The sequence below is a fragment of the Eublepharis macularius genome, chromosome 5 (assembly GCF_028583425.1).
Source record: "Eublepharis macularius isolate TG4126 chromosome 5, MPM_Emac_v1.0, whole genome shotgun sequence".
Lineage (NCBI taxonomy): Eukaryota > Metazoa > Chordata > Lepidosauria > Squamata > Eublepharidae > Eublepharis > Eublepharis macularius.
The window spans coordinates 95,920,187-95,940,143 of NC_072794.1; the positions used below are offsets into that span (position 1 = coordinate 95,920,187).

Below are 19,957 nucleotides of genomic sequence, written 5' to 3' on the forward strand. Positions count from 1 at the left end.
CTGACCTGGGGGTCCTGTCTTCCAGCACTATATCTTTTTTCATTTTGGATTGACTCGTCATAGAGTTTTCAAGGTAAGAGATTAGCAGAAGTGGTTTACCATTGCCTTCTTCCGCTTCACAGTACTAACCAGGGTTAGTTGAAGTGACACTGCCGTTGTCTGTGAAAGATCCTCTGCCAATATCACCTTCCACTACTGCTGCTGCTCCCATCACCATTGGAACATTCAATTCTCTTCTGCCGATGTGACCATTGATTCTTGAAGGGGGTGGATACATCTTAGTCTGGTGTCTCAGCTTTGACCATTCCGCCTTGAGTGACTCTTCCTGAAGTTGAGACTCTTGATCAAGCCTGCGCTCCTAACGGTGTTGCTCTCAGCCTCACTGGCACACTCAAACCCCCTCACCACGTTAAGGTGTGTATCCAAGAAGAGGGCTATACATTGTATACAGCAACAATCATGGCTGCATTTGTAGCAGTGTTTCCTGCTGCACAGTAGACGACCTAGGCACATTAAGGGCTCAAACAAACAGATGAGAGGAAGGTCACACATTTAAAATGCAGATTGCAGGCTTGTACAGGCTCAGATTGCAATGGGGCTATGCAAGAAAGGGAGGGAGATTTAATCTTTCAACTTCCTCTTGATTTTGTTATTTGAAATTGGTTTCCCAGCTCTGCTTTTAACAACTCAAGTATGCTGTCTATTTCAATAAACACAGGAGTATGATGTGACCAGTGGGCTTAGATGTACATGCACATATATATCAACCTTGCTGCTGTGGAAAAAACAGTGTAAGTGCTGAAATTGTGCATGCTACATTGCATGTATAGCTGCACTTGCTTCCAAGTGAACATGAAAATGCAATAGAGTGACACACACCCCCTTTATCTCATGGTCCTTCATAGATTGCCTCTTCCATGCTACTCAACAAAGCAATTTGGTTCAATGGGATGCAGGCAGCTCGCTGCCAGTGTCCACTTAGAGTCCTCTGTGCTATCCTAGCCTCAACACTCATGGTGGTTAAAATGTGTACCTGACTGATGGATCCTCCCCCTCATTCTTTTTATCCTCTTTTTCATTCCACTGCCTCTGCTAGACTGTTCCAATCCAAACCCCTTTTCCGTGTCCACTTTTCTCCTTCCAGCCTGCTGTTTCTTTCCCACTGCAGAGCTGCCAGACTTACATATTTCAGGCCTCCAGGAGGTGTGTCTGCTGACATCACCAAATAAATCCTGTACAGCAGTGCAGGAGTGTAAAGTGGTTCCAGGCAAGCAAACGGGAAGGAGGAGCAGATGATAATGCACAGTGCCCATTTGACTGAACTGCCTTAGAATTGCATTGCTTAGAAAGGAGGAGTTGAAGAGGAACTGGTCACTGACAACTTTCAGCACCACCTTTCTCTCCCCCATCTCTCCCCTTCTGCTTTTGCAGGGAAGCTCTGGAGATTGTGCACAGGAGATGGGGCTGGAACACACTTGCATTAAGTGGTAAGAAAAAGCCTGAGCTTTTTGCCATTCTTCTTCCCCCTCCCCTTTTCCGGTTGCAGCAGTGTGGCCAAGTTGTGGCAGATGACAAGGGAGGAGTCTGTTCATAGGAGACTTCAGCAAAGATTTGCCTGTGTGGTGCTGGCTGGCTGAATATCCTTCCATACTTTCATTTCCATGCGGTTACTTCTGTGCTGCTGCTCAAAGGCTGTGAGATTTTTACCTTGGAGAATGAGGAGGGGCTTAATTGCCTCTGCTGAATGATTCTCTGAATTTCATCCAGATGTGATTTCTTGGATTAACATGGTGTGTGCAGTCTCATTTACTTGACTTTCAGCATATTTATTTATTGCTACCATTGCTGCCTCTTTTTTAAAGTGCTGATTTGAAATGCACAGGGGTTTTACCATTTCAGCTATTTGATCAGGGCTTATTTTGTGCTGCAGCCATATAAAGTAGTGGAGATATTGATGGGGTGTAGCAATTTAGAACATTGACTGGCTTAGACTTTTTAAATTTTGTAAACATCTGCTTACTTATATATGATTGTGTGTTGTTTTCTCAAGCCTGCTAGTGCTCGCAGGATGGGAAAGTGGGTTGGGAAGTGGTCTTGAAACCTTGTAGGGCCGCCATCTGGCCAGGAAGAAATTGGCCTGGCCTGCTCTTGTGCCTTTAACATCTGCTGAAATTAGCAGGTGAAGTTTTTCACTTGCCTGTGTTTGCATGTCAAGCTGCTGTAAAAGGCATGGCTACAGAGGGTGGCTGAAAATTTGGCAAACCTATCTTGTTGTGAAATGAATAACACATGGTCTTATTCTTACAGTGAAAGGAATTGCCAACAGAGTAGCTGCCAATGCCAGATGCTGAATCTGCAGCTGCCCAGACAGAGAAGAAGAGGAGATCCACTGATTTCCCCTTCTCTGTAGTACTGAGTTGCTCAACTAGCAGAGGGTGGTGCTGGCTTGCAGGATGACCCCCTTATCCCCAATGGATCGAGTGTAAGTTTTGCAGACTATTGATCCCAAAGGATTGTTTCTGATACTTTTCCCTTGCAAAAAATATGTCCTTCAGGGAAGAATGAAAAGGATTTGTGTGTGTGTGTCTGTGTTCAACCGCTTTTCTTTTCATCCATCCATCCTGTCCGAGTCTCCAGTTGTTCTTTCTCAGTGCCTGTAAGGATGTCCAAAGTTGGAAATTTTTTGGTATAGCTCGGGAGAACCCCTACATTTCTTGTTATGGCTTTAGTGGATGGATTACAGTACCGTGCTCTCTATGAATATAAGAAGGACCGGGAGGAAGACTTGGCTCTGTCTCCTGGAGACCTGCTCACAGTCAGCAAAGCATGTCTTCTTTACATGGACTCTAAGGAGGGAGATGAGAGGAATCCCCAAGGCTGGCTGAATGGCTTCAATGAACGTACCAAGGAATGGGGAGATTTCCCAGGCACTTATGTGGAGTACCTGGGCCCTGTGAGGATTGTGGCCTCCACTGCAAGACCTAGGCCCAGACCGCTACCACCAACACCCACTGGGATGCCTACTAGTCACCGATGGGGTGAGTACTTCTTCGAATAAACAAGCTGTGTGTAATACACGCAATACATAAGCTTTCCAACAACATATTAGCATTTCCAACAATGCCCTTGTGCAGCAGTAGGGAGGGTATTATCCTTGAATTAAATGGCCTTTAGCCATATACCTCATAGGACTTTCTCAACCTTTTCTCCCACTACCTGCACCTCCTTCCCATTAAAAAAAAAAGGAATATGTTTTTCTTCAAAGGTTCCCCACTAAAAGTAAGCTTTTCTACCAAAGGGGAGGGGCTTTCATGAAAGCCATATTATTGTGCCGTTTATAGACTGTGTGGCTGAAAGTGTCATGTTCACACAGTGCAAACCACTGGCAAACTAAGAGTAAAACAAGGGTGGGAACAGAACATTCATCCACAACCAGTGTTCCAGCTCTTCCTTTGATTTTGAGCGCAGGGTAATCATTTACTTTCAAGAGCTCAATGGTCAGCCGAACATGTGGCTGTGTGTTGGGAATGCATGTTTGCACTGAGCTGGGGGTGGGAGAGAAATTTTAGGCCATTTCTGGCTTTCATTTCTATGAAAGCTACTGCTGACATTTTAAAGTCTTTCTTTTCTTTGAATTGTCCATATGACATGCATAAAGAAAAGTTTGTTATTAATTAAGTAAAAGGCCCAGCTGTATTTCTTTTGAAATGTCTGTAGAGACTTGAGAGCCACTTAGAAGGATATAACGTGGGAAGTGATGGACATGAACTGCTTCATAGCCAAGTGCTGTTGGCTAGAAAACAGACTCTTCCAGTCGGTCTGGGGAGAGCTGCACTCAGCTCTCAGCTCAACCCTGCGCTCACTGTATGAGTCTGGGAGAATTATGCTTTCTTGGAATCAGTTTTCTATACATGACCCATAGGCTTACAGGCTGGGAAATTGGTAGCCCAATAGTTGTACGAAGCTGTTATTTTCTTAGGAGTATCCCAGCTCTCAGGTTCCCCCCTCAATAAGTAAATCTTGACCTTTAGTTATTGCTCAAATAAATTTAATGTGAGGGAACAAAATTTATTTATTTATTTATTTACTTAAATTTATAGTCCACCCTCCCCAGCCAGGTGGGCTCAGGATGGATCACAACAATTTAAACACACTACACAATTCATCAGCAGTAGCCATTAAAAATATAAATAATACATATCATTCATTTAAAACATATATTACCACCATATAAATACAGCTATAACAATAGGACTGTATGTGTACGACTGTATGTGTTTGTGTGTGTGTGTGATGTACTTCCAACTTATAAGTTATGGTGACTGTATGAATTAATGACCTCCAAAATGTCCTATCATTGACAGCCTTGCGCAGGTCTTGCAAACTGAAGGTTGTGGTGTCCTCTTTGCCTTCAACTTTTTCTAGCATTATTACATTTTCCAGTGAGTCCTGTCTTCCCATGATGTGACCAAAGTACGATAGCCTCAGTTTAGTCATTTTGGCTTCTAGGGAGAATTCTGGCTTGATTTAATCTAGAACCCATTTATTTGTCTTTTTGGCAGTATGGTATCTATAAAAATCTCCTCCAGCACCACATTTTGAATAAATCAATTTTCTTCCAGTCAGCTTTGTTCGTTGTCCAGCTTTCACACCCATACCTAGTAATGGGGAACACCATAGTAGAACAGTATCTTTGGCACCAAACAACAAGATCCTCAGACCTGGGCTAAAAGGGGAAAATGTAATCGTTCAATAAATAAAGTGACAGTCCATCTCTGGACCAGAGGATTTGTTTGATAATTATGTGCACATAGTACATGTTGCTACTTGCAGTGTGGTAGGGATCTATCCTGCATCTGTTTGCACTGGTTGGGGGCTTAGATGGTTGTGTGGATTTCATGTTTTGCATTGATTCTGCATTTGGCCCTGACTTCTGTAGATGTGCAGGCTCCCTCGTAGCTATATTTTGTATTTTCTGGATGATTTAGTATCAATAAAGTCTGCAGATAGCTGGGCAACAGTCTCAGTTCACCAGACCTTTTGCAGACACATTAGCTGGGTTTGCCCATCTCTAACTCTAATATTTTGAAGATTTTGCATATTTTTTTCTCTCTTTCATGAACTCAGGGATCTGAGGCCAGTTGTGGTTCCCTGTAATGTGAGTTTGTAGTTTACCTGAGAGAAGTGATAGGAAATGTATGTGCACTTCAAACTTTATATAGGGTTATGATATATCCACTAAAATCTTTTTTTTGTGCAAAATAGACCGAGTATGCACATAGTATGGCATGACTGCAGCCTTCAAGCTGCCTGTCAATGATGAAGAAAATACAGTGCAAATTGTTAGGTAAACTATGGCTTGAGGGCACTTCTCTCCACCACCACAGTTTCAGGTAGGTAGCTGTTTTGGTCTGCAGCTGAACAGCAGGATTTGAGTCCACTGGCAACTTAGAGACCAACAAGATTTTCAGGGTATGTGATTTTATGAGTCAAAGTTCTCTTCTCTAGATAGCAGATGCTTGAACAGTTTCAGATGCTAAAAGGGGAAGAATATCTAGGGTTGACTGTATCATTGTTGGCCATTCTCCTATGCATGGTTTACTGCTAAATTTCAGAGGAACTGCTAGTAAATTAAATAAAACTATGGTTGCCAATCTCCAGGTCGTGGCTGGAGATCTCCCAGAAGCACGACTGATCTTCAGGCCACACAGAACAGTTCCGCTGGAGAAAATGGCTGATTTGGAGGGTGGACTATGTGGCATTATACCCTGTGGAGGCCCTTCCCCCAAACATCATTCTCTCCAGGTTCTACTCACCAAATCTCCAGGAATTTCCTGGAGCTGGCATTGCAACCCTAAATAAAACTGATGGCAAAATCTTCACCTACTTCTATATTTTTCATTTCAAGCAGCTGATTCTGGTGCTGCCCCAATACCTTCACAAAGACAGCAATCTTAGGTCTGCCTTGTATGTACCATAGTAGCTGGATTGCACCTACCCTAGAACTAAATTGCAGCCAAAGGTGACTGGCTTTATGATAGCCTGGGCATTTAAGGCTGTTCTATTGATTTCTCATTTTATTTGATGGGATTTGGATAGCTAAACCACTGTAGAGGATCTGAAATGGGTGATAGGAATTGACCCATTTTTTTAAGATTATAGATTATGAAGTTTCCTATTCCTTCAGAAGCTAAAATAGTGGAGCATGAAACATCATCAGTGTGTACTGCATTGATCTCTTGCTTAATAATGTTAATGCTTTGCTCATTTCTATGTACTTTCTGTATGTTCAGAAGTAGAAATTACGTATTGGGTGAGGTATGGTCAGTGAGGGTCTCTCTTGGTTGTTTCCTCAGAATGGCAGGTGGTCAGAACACACACAGCCCAGCCCTGGGGATATACCTGCAATGCATGGTAATTTAATGCTGTTAGGGTAATGCCCGGCACCAAAGAAAGTGCACTGGTGTAACTCTTAGCTTGAAGTTTGAGTGGGTAGTGATACTGGAAGAGAGCAAACAGGTTGTTATTTTGTTTCCCTTTGGCCCAACAATACAGTTCTGATGATTTGGCTCTGAAGTTGGCACCTTGTTTATCCTCTCCCCACCTTTCAATCATAAGCCTGTTGTGGGTATTAGAGAACCATGGATTCCAGGGTTTAATACAGTTTACTGTGTTCGTAATCTGAGTCCAAGCAAAGTCTGTACAATAAACCTGAGCCGAAAAAGAAAAGGGAGCAAGCTCACATTCATTGTACCCTGGCTGTGCCATGGGTCCAGATAAGGAGACAGAATTATCTGGATAGTTGGAGAATTATCTGGATATGATGCTGATGTCGCCAAGTTCCTCAGCTTCCAGTATCTATGAGTTGAACGTACTACAAGGAAGACTAGTTAGTGCATCTCAGAGTTCTTTGGGGAGGCTGGCCCTGATTTCAGAACTTCCTCATCAATCAAGTGAGGAATTTGAAAGGAGAAGAGGCTTGAAAGAAGACAGGCATTTTTTCCTCATCCCGCCCTCCTTTCATGAGTTCCTTATGAATATCCATGCACTATTCCATGCACTATTCTATTTTGGAACAAATATTTTAGAAATGCTGCCTGCATTAAATCCAAGAGCTGTGTACAATTCAAAATTCAAATATAAATTTAGTCTGTTGAAATGTGTCTTATACCTAATATATGTACAAAAGTATATTTATTCTCTAGCACTAAAAGGGACTTAATTCAGGCCTCATCTGCGCTTCACACCAGAATTGGTTTTTAATGTGAAGGCTTAATCACAGAATATAATTTATGATCATGAACTAAGTAATGGTGCTCTACTAGTATGCAATCATAAACACTCGCCCAAGCCTACAAAAAAAATGGAAATGTACTCAGGCTGCAAAATTTCCTTCTATCCTCCACTTGCCACCTTCGACAAGCAAATCATGCCATTTTAGTTTTCAGTGGCTACTCATCATAATTGCCAGCAAGTAGGGTTGAAGTTGAGACCTACTTCCTCCAACCACCAAGAAAAATGCTGGAGCAGTCTACCTGTCCATATGCAAGGCAGCAGAGAATAAGTGGGCATGGTCAGCCTACCTCTTGAATAATGGAACATGATCACACTTGCCAATTTTGCTCTTTGAACATGTCATACACTGGAAAAGAAGTCCCAGTGGTTTAACAAGTGATTGGCTGTGGCCATCTCCTCTCCAACAATGACGGTAGCATTGTGAAGTGGATGAGATGGAGGCTGATTCTGCACACATTGGATAATGCACTTCCAATCCTCTTTATAGATCATTTGGAACGGATTTTTTTGTGTGCGGAACAAAAAATCCACCTCAAACGATTGATAAAGTGAATTGAAAGTGCATTATCCAACATGTGCAGAATCAGCCTAACTGAGAACCGAAGCCAATATGGTGATATAGGAACTTGGAGATGAGGGTGAGTGCAACATCTGGAACAATTAAGCTGTCCATCATGGGATTCCCTCTGTTGGTTCCCTTATTCTCCCTGCTCAAGATTGAGAGGGATGGTGATGACAATTTTTTTTTACTGTAGTGACTGATACAGTATGCTTAATTACAGGGAGGTTGTTATTGTCTTGACAATTTCTCAAATATGAGCTTCCCATGGCTATAATATAGGACAGAAGTTAATTAGCTCAGTCATTTTGTAAACAATTGCTCCCTGTTCGTCACAAATTCCAGAGGTCTAGCAAAAGTAGTGCAATTTTCCATGTTTTTGAACTTCACTGGGAAGACTTCCTGTACGCAGTAGCTCCTAACACTTTCTAGCTCTCCTTAACTTGTACAAATTTCACTTCAAGATATCAGGGTGCAGTGCTTGGCTTAGTACTATATTATTCCAACACAACAGTTTAGAAGTAGTAAAAGAACATCTGTTGAACACATTGGAAAGCAGAGCATGCAAGGTCAAAATATTGATATAACTTTCAAAGATTATAAAATGGTATACAGAGCTTTTGATACTGTTGTCTTGGAGTTCCATGCAGCTTGCAATGCATTTCTGCAGCCACTACATGACTTTTTCTGGTATTTGAAGTAATGCACAATGCCGTAAAAGGAAGACCCTAAGCAAAGCTTCTGAGCGCAAATTTTCAAGTTATTATTTATTTCTTTACCTCATTTATCTCACCTTTTCCACCAATGGGGACCAAAAGCAACTTACATTGCTCTCCTTCACCTTATACTCACAACAGCCCTCTGTGACTGGCCCAGGGTCACCCAGAAAGCTTCTGTGGCAGAGTGGGGATTCAAATCTGGATCTCCAAGATCCTAGTGTGACACTAACCATTACACCACACTGGATCCTAACCTTTACCCACTATATGTTGTATAGAGATGTTTGGAAGCAGTTAGAGGATATGAGGAATTATCAAAAGCATGTTTTAGATTTGGGCTCAGGAAGCCACCAGCAGTGTAAGTGTGTAAAGTCCTGTCAAGTCACAGACAACTTATGGTGACCAAATATGCTTTTCAGGTGAAGAGACTTCAGAGGAGGTTTGCCATTGCCTGCCTCTGCCTAGCAATCCTGAACTTGTATTGTCGAAGGCTTTCACGGCCGGAGAACGATGGTTGTTGGGGGTTTTCCGGGCTGTATTGCCGTGGTCTTGGCATTGTAGTTCCTGACGTTTCGCCAGCCACAGCTGCTGCCGAAACGTCAGGAACTACAATGCCAAGACCACGGCAATACAGCCCGGAAAACCCCCAACAACCATAATCCTGAACTTCTTTGGCAGTCTCCATCAGCAATAAATCTACAGCAATATGCAATTATATCTGGCTATTCTCAAGTTATAAAGATACTTCCAGCCATTTCCTACCTGCATTTTGAAATTAGGTCAGAATTGAAATGGCCTTGAGTAAGTATTAGGGAGCAAGAATTTCCATGCATTGCAGACCAGACTAAGTGTGGGCGAACTCACTTATGGATGACTCCTACATTAGATATATCCTGTGCCTGTTTCTCACAGAACTTCGCCAAGCTGAACGCTTAAAGAGAGAAGCATGTCTGAAAACTTGCCCATTGTGACTCTCAAGGCCACTATTTGCCCCTGTGTCATTGGAGATGCAGGATTCTCCTTCAGAAATTATGGTGTTGAACTGCTTTTCCTCATTTAGCAATGTGGTTGTCTGCACATCACCTAGTGCATTTAGGTATTTGATATTTACTGTTAATAATAACAAGACAGTATCCTCGTATTTGTCATCCATATCAGTTTGCAGTTGAGCTGTACCACAAGATGGGAGCACATGCCAAGAAATATTCTGCAGTGTTCAAAGAAAGTTGTTTCCTGGTTCAAAGGTTAAGTGAGCTCATTTGTTAAAATGATGTTTGGACAAAGCACTACAGTGCCCTGACATTGAGAGCACTGACATCCAGACAATGAAAGGGCAGCAGTGTCTTTTGAAGAGAGATGAATGAGATTAAGAGGTTGTGTGTGCATAAACTTTGCACACTGATCTTTTTTGGTGCAAAAGGTCTTTTCAGGTATGTGCGGATGCCTGGAGCCTTTGCCAGCTACAGTACATCAAAGGGAGTTTAGCTATTAGGTCATGTATATTTTCTTTGATTGCTTGTTCCGGATCAGCTTGCTGGCCAGGAATCAAAGCCAAGAAGAAGGGAGAGGTGGATGTGGGATATGAAAACAATTGTCTATAGTGGCCAACTTGTGAAACTGGGTCCTAGAGACAGGAGCAGATGGTCATAGCACTAGTGATTATTTTTTTCTTGTGGAACTAAAAGCAATAGGAGGATAAGAAAAAGTGTGGTATCCACATAGTTTAGAGTGATTGCATCTATACATACTTGTCAGTCTTCTGGTGAGTTGACGTTGGGAACTCTGGGTTGGGAAATTCCTGGAGATTTGGAAGTGGAGCCTGAGGAGTGGTGGGATTTGGGGAGGGGCGGGACTTCAGCAAGGTATAATGTCATAGAATCTGCTCTCCAAAGCAGCCATTGTTCCCAGGGAACTGATCTCTGTATTCTGAAGACCAGCTGTAATTCTGGGAAATTTCCAAGCTCCACCTGGATTTTGACAACACTAGTAGACAGGTGGGGTGTCCCAGGATTTGGTCCTCTCCCATATGCCATATAATACTTATATGCAGCCACTTAGAAAAAAATATCCAGAGCTTTAAGACTGGGTGTTATCACTATGCAGATGTATTTATTCATTTTTTTTATGTCACCCTTCTTCCCAGGAGCTCAAGTTAATGTACATGGTTCTTACAGCAACCCTGGGAGGAAGCTTAGGCTGAGAGAGAGTGACTGGCCCCAGGATACCTATGAGGTTTATGGCAGCATGAGGCTTTGAATCCAGGTCTCCTCAGCCCTGTTCTAAGCACTTCACTATACTGGCTGCCATTCTGATGCAGCTCAGCAAATGGCAGGCGTTTCCACTATACCAGTTAGTATGTCATCTTCTCATATGATATTAGTACTAATTAATTGTACCAAGGAGAAAGAATATTAATGAATGTCTCAATTTTTAAATAATAAGAGCAAATTGAAAACATAACAATGTGACAGAATAGACTCACTGACCCATGAGCACTGTACCTGGCGGGCTCCAGGAAAGGTCTTAATGGGTGCAATAATGCCTATGGACACCATGGTGGGAACTCCTGGCCTACCAAGTATTTGTCCAGCTACTCCTTGAAGACTACCAATGAGGGGGAACCCACCATATCCCAGGGGCAGCTGATTCCACTATTGCATTACTCTTAACATGAAGAAGTTTTTCATTTATGAGGAAAGAAAAGGAGAACAAAACTGGACACAAGAGTAGTAGAACAGAGGGGAAATGATCTGGGGAAATTGGCTGCAAACAGTCATAGAAGAAAGTGTTTTAGGTGATGCTCCTGAAAAACTTTTTTCCTTTTTTTCTTTTCTCCCCTCCCCCCCAAAAGCAGGGGGGGAGGGGAGGAAAAATGAGATATGAGGAAAATTTGTCTCAGTGTTATCTGGAAACATCCTGTTAAAGTTAGGTGTGAAGTGCATTTTGGGTTTTTAACTCTGTATTAAAACATAGTTTTCTGATTTGTGTTCTGTGTGAATAGTAACTGCTGCTTCATCTCATGGCAAGCAACTCTAGTACACAGTATAATCTAGGTATGGTCAGCTGCGATGACATTTACATATTCAAATGAGTACCTTTCATGTACACCCAATATCATTAATTGCGTGTAATTCAGCAGAAGAATAAGAGGAGGAGTATCCTTTGTCCAGTGGTTTTTATGGCATTTCCTCCTCTTCTGACTATTGCAAAACCAACACTGATGCTATGGGAATAACTAATATGTTGAACATCCCTCATTCCTATAGTATATCACAATGAAAAATATACTTGGAAGTAGAGACTCCCTTCACTCTACCTGCAGTGCTGCATAAAGAATGGGCAACAACAGCCCATTACTGGTGAAATAAAGGACTTATGATTATGCTAATTCTGAAGATACAACACCCAAGTAAATTTTGCAAGAACATCAGTTACACAGATAGCCTGTTCTCCAATGAAACTCTTGAAAGCAGTGTAATCAGGGCTTTTTTCAGCTGGAACATGGTGGAATGGAGTTCCGGAACCTCTTGAAAATGCTCACATGGCTGGTGGCCCCACCCCCTGATCTCCAGACAGAGGGGAATTTATATTGCCCTCCGTGCTGTGGCACAGAGGGCAATCTAAACTCCCCTCTGTCTAGAGATCAGGGGCGGGGCCACCAGCTATGTGACCATTTTCTCCGAGGGCAACCCAATGAGTTCCACCACCTCTTTTCCCAGAAAAAAAGCCCTGAGTGTAATCTAGACCTTAAAATAGAGAATGTATTCAGGCATCTATCCGTTGCAGTTTAAATTAGAACTCTTTTTCTTTATAAGGGCAGTTTTTACACATATGTTTGTGGGTATACAGATCCGTACATTTTCAGTTTCACATGAGGGGTCAGGTGGCTAAATAGATTCCATGGGTTTGCTAAGGAGGCCATCATACCTGAAAAAAGGTTCGATGACTAGCCTTGTCTGCAATAACAGAAATTATCTCAACTTGTTGCCATACTCACGTAATCACTTCCTTCCCCTTGCCAGTGCGGCACAATTGAAGGGATCCTAGTTTCAGAAGCCTTCAGTCAAGTTCTGATTTTCCCTGATGTCTTAATGCAAAGATTTGATCAAATTGCTATTTGTTTCTTCCCACAGGCCAAGATTCTAATCTAGAATTCAGCCATGGCATGTAGGGAAGAAACACATTCCAATTGACGCAACACCCCATATTCAGCTGCCAGGGCAAATTGAAATTTACCGGAAACTGAAGTATTTAATTCCTTTTATATCGCATAGGGTGGGTGGACAGAGACATAATTTTAGAATATCCACACCTTTTCTGCCATGGAAAAAGCCTGCCCCAGCCCTAATATGAATTTACAAATGTGCTTATAAGTGAATTAAGTGCCTACTGAATTATCTGTCTTGTGTGTATGCACACATGCTTCATATAGGCTTTGTAAATTTAAAAAAAAAACTGTTTGCAGGTTTATCAGATTTAACACTTGTTTGGTACTTTTTAAAAAAAATACCCGTGCTTAATATTTAAAGAGTTGAAAAGCATTAATAGTGATGAGGGTTTGTGATGCCACAAGTCCCTGGTTAATGTGTAGTTTTTATCTTGTTACAAACAGTCAGAATTGTAGGTGTGAATAAAAGGCAGTGAATATATTTTCACTGTGGCTCCGCCCCTCAAGGTATAGATCCAGTATGCTTTCCACATTGAGGCATGATAGTGGAATGATTTCCTTTTTAATTATTTCAAAATCTCACAAAGAAAAAGGCGTTCCAGTGCTTTACTGGCTACAGATGTTCCTAACCCAGCTAATCCTAACTGCAGCCAAAACTGTGACAGTTGCAAATGAAGCATAGACTAGAGCATTCAACAGAGACTCTACAGAATAGTTTATGTTTGGATTCTGTTCTTCTTTAAAGTCCTTCAGACATTTAAAAGTAGACTTTTTCTGTTCTTTGCAGAGCTATTGCCAGAGTGGAACATGTGGTAGCCAGATGAACAGTTTGATGTCTTAAAAAATATGTAGATAATTTTTTCCCCATCTGCAGCTTCAGCTTGTGCTGCTGCATGCCTCTAATTCCTTGCTTCTTCTCATCCCATTGCTGATTAATGCATCTGTCTCCTCCTTTACCAACAGAGCATTTACAGTTTGCTGCTTTTGAGTCTGCCTCTGCAGACAGGAGAAACCTTCAGTCCACCTGGCTTCTCTAATTCCTCTGCTATTGGCATAATCTAAGAGGAGGAGCATACCATTTCCAAAAAGAATCTGCTCTGAACATCCCTTTGGTTTACGTCTTATTTTCCCTCTCATCTGTTAGAGCAACAAAAGCAGACAGGATATAGCAGAGGTTCATTAGGAAGCAGAAGCTGTATTTCCCCCCTCTAACCAAGAAATGCTGATTTCATTCCTGGTGGTCAAAGAGAGTGCCATCAGCTTATGTAGTTGTGCCATCCCACAAAGCAAGTGAAGATGCCTCACAAGACTGAGGTATGCGTTGGGTTCAGTATTCTAGGGTGTGTGCTGTACCTTGAAATAGCACCAACAAAATCTTGACATGTCACAATATCTCTAAAAAGAGATACACAATTGAACACTTTACCTTTTGTTTCACTCCAGGTAATATTTGAGGAGACTTCATCCAGAAGGCTGCTTCCCTTGAAGAGCCTTTCCCATTTTTTTTTCTTCTCCACAATTTTTTCTCAGATGAGAGCACTTTTGTTCAATGGATATGGCATTCACACAGCACTCAAACCCAAATACTTTGTTACTGAGAAAATGTGATTCTCCCCCAGTACGTGTGTCTGTTGCAGTTTGGAGTGAGGTACACATAACATTACTAATGAGCATGCAGATCTTCTGTTCTCCTATTGTAGATGCCATTTTGTGAACATTTTAAAAATTTTGGTTTAGTCCTTTAAAAAAAATTCGTATATCTCTAGGGTCCTTTCTACTCTGTTCAAAGGTACATTTACTAAACCTGGTTAAGAAGCAATTCTTGAGCATGTTTGCTTTCTGCCTTACTGGAAATTGCAGTGAAGGTGCTTGCCAAGAATTATTACATTTGCAGATACTGTAGAATTATTTCACTAATCATCCTTGTAAGGAACAGCTGGCTCTCAAAAATAGGTGTTATGGATGTATCCATCCAGCAGTTAAAAAGGGCCTCAAGAAGAGACAACGTCTGATAAGTCAAGACACAGAAGGAGACCTCCATCCATTCTGTTACCACTGCTCAACTGGGTGGTGGTGGGAAAATACAGGAGGAAATGGGAGAAGGATCAACAGTGCACCAACACTATGACCTGGAAGTGACATCATCATGTTTGATGAGACTGTAGCATTTGCCTCAAACTCTATTGGGCAAATGCAAATGTGTTGCTCTGATAGGATGACATCAGTTCCGGGTCATGCCTGATGCGATGTCATGGCATAATTTGATGCCAAAAAGGACTAGTCCTCACCTCCTGCAATCTCCTCTGGTTGCCAGATCTATTCATCTATCATTCTGCTATTGTATAACTTAACAAGTTTGCCTATTACCAACAAATACCATTCAAAGATTATCTCAGGCTCCCACAGAGAGTCTAATCCAGATAACATCTATGTCATAATCAGAAACCAAAAAAATTACCTACATGCAGAGCAGATACCTTAAGAAAGTGTGGCAGAACAATCAAGTATTTAGAAGGCTTTCTGGAAAACTTTTGCCTGTTTTAGAAATGGGGAATATGATGCCAAAGCCTTCTTGATTTGTTTTACTGCAATAAGGAAGCAATTAATTGTCTCATTCAGAGCTTTTTTTCTGGGAAAAGAGGTGGTGGAACTTTTTATTATCACATGTGCGCACACAAAGCACGCATGTGCACGCTCCCAGAAATGTGTGATGACGTCACTTCCAGAAGTGATGTCACTCCCAGAAGTGATGCCGCTTCCCAGAACCCAGCACAATGCATTACGATGAGATAAATGCATTACGACAAGATAAATAAGCTTTTCCTTTCTGTATCCTCTACAAAAAGTGAAATCTTCCATTCCCTTTCCCAAACATTTCATTTATTTGGAATCAAATAAAATATGGCTTAAAATATTCAAGAAGGAAGGGGGCTCTAAAAATCCAAAACCCATCTCACAAATCTAAATTCTAACAGTTTCCCTCTGACAGTGACAGGGGAAAAAATCCAACATTCTGTCTCAAAATTCCAGAGTCTGAAATTCCTAATCTAATGAATATTGAATTTTCTGATTTTCAGGGAGGGTTTTGCTTTTCTAGAGCAATTCAAAATTAGATACTCAACTTTAGCTGTGTTAGATTTATACTTAGTTTAAAATGGCTTTTTTTTGTTGCTTGCCAACTCTACCTTACCAATGGCTAAGACATTGTGACATTGTGAAATGCTCATAAATATTCCAATGTCCCAGACAAATAATATTCATTAAAACTTCCATAACATCCATATGTCCACTGCAATTTCAGTGATGTTAATCAGCTGAGGGTGGGGAGAACCATTTAAGTTACAGCTATTAAGACATAAGAACATTTATATGCTGATGGATATATTGATGAAAGCCTTCTGTGACTTGGACACAGCTATCCATCCCTAGCATAAAACTGGAATAACCATAACTTATATTTTAACTAATACAAATAAACATAACTGATATATTTAACTAACACAGAACCAATCTGCATTCAAAAGCTGTGGGAACCATAACAATGTCAACTTCAGTCAACAAAAGAATGAAAGCAACACACACACGCACACACGCACAGCCCCACCCACCCCCATGAAAAGAATGCAGAATGAACTCAAAGCAGCACACACACACAGCCCCACACAGCCCCCAGCCCCCTGAAAAGAAAGCAGAATGAACTCAAAGCAGCATGCACTCACACACACACAGCCCCACCCCCAAATGGAAATAAAACAGAATGAACTCAAAGCAGCACACATACACACACAGCCCCACTCCCCCAATGAAAATAAAATAGAATGAACTCAAAGCAGCACACACATACACAGAAACCCCTGATTGAAATGAAAGCAGAATGAACTCAAAGCCGCTTATCCTCCTCTGCAGAGCCAGCCCCAGCAGCTCTGCTTGCACTCTGTCTCTCACTCATGAATGAAAAAAGAGCAGAATTAACTCAAAGCAGCTAAGCCTCCTCTGGAGAGTCCGTGCTGGACCCCATCTCTCTCTCTCTCTCTCTCTCTCTCTCTCTCTCTCTCTCTCTCTCACACACACACACACACACACACACACACACACACACACACACAGAGAGAGAGAGAGAGAGAGGGGGGGGAATGGAAAAAAGCAGAATAATCTCAAGGTAGCACACACATACAGCCCCACCCCCTGAAAAGTAAGGAGAATGAACTCAAAGCAGCACGCGCATACACACACACACACAGCCCCACCCCCGAATGAAAATAAAACAGAATGAACTCAAAGCAGCTGTTGTGGGCTCTGAGTCCTCAGAGGATGAAGACCTCATGGAGGATGACAGGGGAGAGAGTATTCCAAGCCCCTCCAGAGTCAGCTGCTTGGAAGACCAGCAGGGAGTGGAACAGCAGGAACCCTTGCCACAGCAGGCTGAGGAATCCAGGGCAGAATCAGAGACAGAGGCTGTTTCCTTACCTGCACCAGCAGGTTGTTGAGACCAGGGCAACATCCCCACCAAGCTCCCCTGAACCTGAAATGCAGCGTAGGGTGCGGCAGCGTTTTGTTGCACAGGAAAGGAGACAAAGTGCATGGCTTCAGGCACTCAAACAGCGGCGTAGTGACCTTGAGTCCTAGCAGGATGCAGCACTGCCTTAGAGGTGATTGCTCTTAAGCCAGGACACCCTTTCCCTCATTGCAGAAGCACCTGCGCACAGACCTGCTCGGTTCTACTGCGACCCAGCTCTGCTCTAACTGCTCTTTTGGCTCTAACCTTCGGTTTTGGCTCCCTGGACTACGCTCCCTGCTTGTTCTGCGGTTGGCTTAGTCGAACTCCAGACTCTTAGTGAAGCTTGTGGCAGATTCCCTGCCTGCATTCCAGCACAGCAGCACACATACACACACAGCCCCACCCACCTACTCCCCAATGAAAATAAAACAGAATGAACTCAAAGCAGCACACACATACACAGAAACCCCTGAATGCAATGAAAGCAGAATGAACTCCAAGCAGCTTACCCTCCTCAGCAGAGCTGGCCCCAGCAGCTCTGCTTGCACTCACAGAGAGAGAGAGAGAGAGAGAGAGAGAGAGAGAGAGAGAGAGAGAGGAATGGAAAAAAAGCAGAATGAACTCAAAGCAACTAAGCCTCCTCTGCAGAGCCCGCAGGGCTGAAGGAGGAAGGAATCATGTGGGCAGATTCTAGAGCTGCTGGAACGGCATTCCGGATCGTTCCCCCTCAAAAAAAGTCCTGATCTTATTAATAGAGGTTATATAAGAGAATAAATTAATTGTAATTTGTGTGTGGGGGGGTGTTAATTAGAAAAATAAAATAAAATAGGAAGTGAAACAAAATTCTTATGTATTTGTTCTGTTAGGACATGTAGAAGTTCTACATCAATTATACAAAATGAAATTTATAAATCAATGAATCAATGAAACAGGGCCTTCTCTCCTGCCGCTGGCCGGCAGAGAGGGCCAGCCTTCCCTTCTGCTGGTGCCAGGTAAGTGAGGTGGGTGGGGAGGAAAGGGTGGGAGGGAATTGTTAGGTTTAAAGGGCCCTGCCGCTTGCGAAAGGGCCCTTTAACCCTAACCCTCCGGGTCCCCCGAAGCTTCCCGAAGCATTCCAAATGCTTTGGGGAGCTTTGCTTCGGGATTTCCAAATTGGGGCCAGCATGCTGAAGCTTTCTGGATTTTACCCAAATCGGATTCCCGAAGCGCACACCCCTATTTATGATAGTATCATTTTCATTGTGGCACTCATCACTCCCTTTCCTAGACCAGTAAGCCTGCATCTCCTCGTTTACAGTTGGCCACAACCCAAGATCACATTCTGTAATATAGTCATAAGGAGGATGTACCTGTGGGTATCCTGACTAGGCAGGCTTGTGTCAGGTGGACTGAGTCTTTCACTCTTGACCACTGGTTCTGGTTCATGAACAATTTCACCTTCATGGAAAGAGCATTTGTCAGATCAGCATCTATCTCCATGTCAAATTCACAGGCAGTTTGGGAAGCAGAGCTTATACTATCATTTACACTTTCAATATTCACATAGACGCTGATACCCAGTTGAAATAAAGTCTGCTGACCTGTTTTCTCACAGCGCAGTCATTCTTCCTTTTCTTTTCTTTGTGCTTGTACATGTTGGTGGCTGGGTGCTGTCAGGAGTTTGACAGTTGGAGATGCAGTTTGGACAGTTGAGATTGGGCTGTGAGGGAGAGAAGGAGGGAGTTGAAGTGATGTAGTGCTCTGAGTGAAATTTATGCTGCAATGAGGGAGGATGAAAAGAATTATTATAATAATATTATATGGCCTTAGACACACATTATTTTGTAGTTTAATCTCGAGTATATTTATATTTATTTATTTAGATATTTATACTCTGCTATTCTCCCAAATGGGGACCCAAAGCAACTAATATTCTGCCTGTCTTCATTTTATTCCTACAACAACAACCTTGTGAGATATAATTTTGGTATATTTTTAATGTTAGCTTGACCCTTCTGTCTCATATATTTTATGCTGAGACAGTGTGAATGGCTGGCCCAAGGTCACTCAGTGAGCTTCCATGACAGAATGAGTATTCAAACCTCTCAGATCCTAGTCCAACACTCTAACCACAACACTATGCTGTCACTCTTTGTCGTACTGCCATAGGCGGTACTATGACTTTAAAGTTTGGTGAGAATTATAATGATATTATTCTGCTCTTTCCTATGTCCCATGCAGGTGGGTTCCAAAGGGTCATTATTAAACATGGGCACGAACCAAAAAAATTTAACAACTCTGCGGTTCATGGTTCAGTGCCGATGACGATCCCGAGGTCGCGAACTGCAACAAACATTTTCCGTTGCCGAACCGGTTCGTGGTTCGCTGTTCGTGGGCACCAGAACGGCCCCCGTGGCGCTTAGAGAGCCCATATTCCTGGGGAGTGTTTTGCAGGCTCTCCTACAGCCATCACCCAAGTTTGGACAAAATTACAAAAGGGATCTTGGAGTTATACCCTCTCCAATCCAAGGCCCCCAGGAAACTCCCACTCGATACAATTAGAGCCACCAGTTGACGTTGGCCCAATGTACAGAAAGTGGGTGCTGGCGGCGGCCGCCGGGCCTGGCGGGCACAGGGAGGCAGTGGCGAGCCACCTCCCCTCAGGGGGCAGGGGGTCTGGCCGCTCACCAGAGGCACCTCCCCATGTGCCCACCCACCAGGCCAAAGAGGAGTGCGCT

At 42.7% G+C, this 19,957-nt stretch overlaps 1 protein-coding gene across 3 annotated transcripts in view; it reads left to right on the top strand.

Moving 5' to 3' along the window:
* The first annotated feature begins 1,278 nt into the window (after positions 1-1,278).
* Positions 1,279-19,957, top strand: part of LOC129331258 (phosphatidylinositol 3-kinase regulatory subunit beta-like) — a 28,940-nt gene continuing 10,261 nt past the window's right edge. For 2 of the 3 annotated variants that reach the window (XM_054981704.1, XM_054981702.1), the window contains exons 1-2: positions 1,641-1,790; positions 2,308-3,038. In XM_054981704.1, the coding sequence (XP_054837679.1) occupies positions 2,720-3,038 (319 nt within the window). In that variant the 5' untranslated portion in view covers positions 1,641-1,790; positions 2,308-2,719. Of the gene's footprint in view, positions 1,488-1,640; positions 1,791-2,307; positions 3,039-19,957 lie in introns of those variants that run through there. The other variant, XM_054981703.1, reaches the window with a different exon arrangement.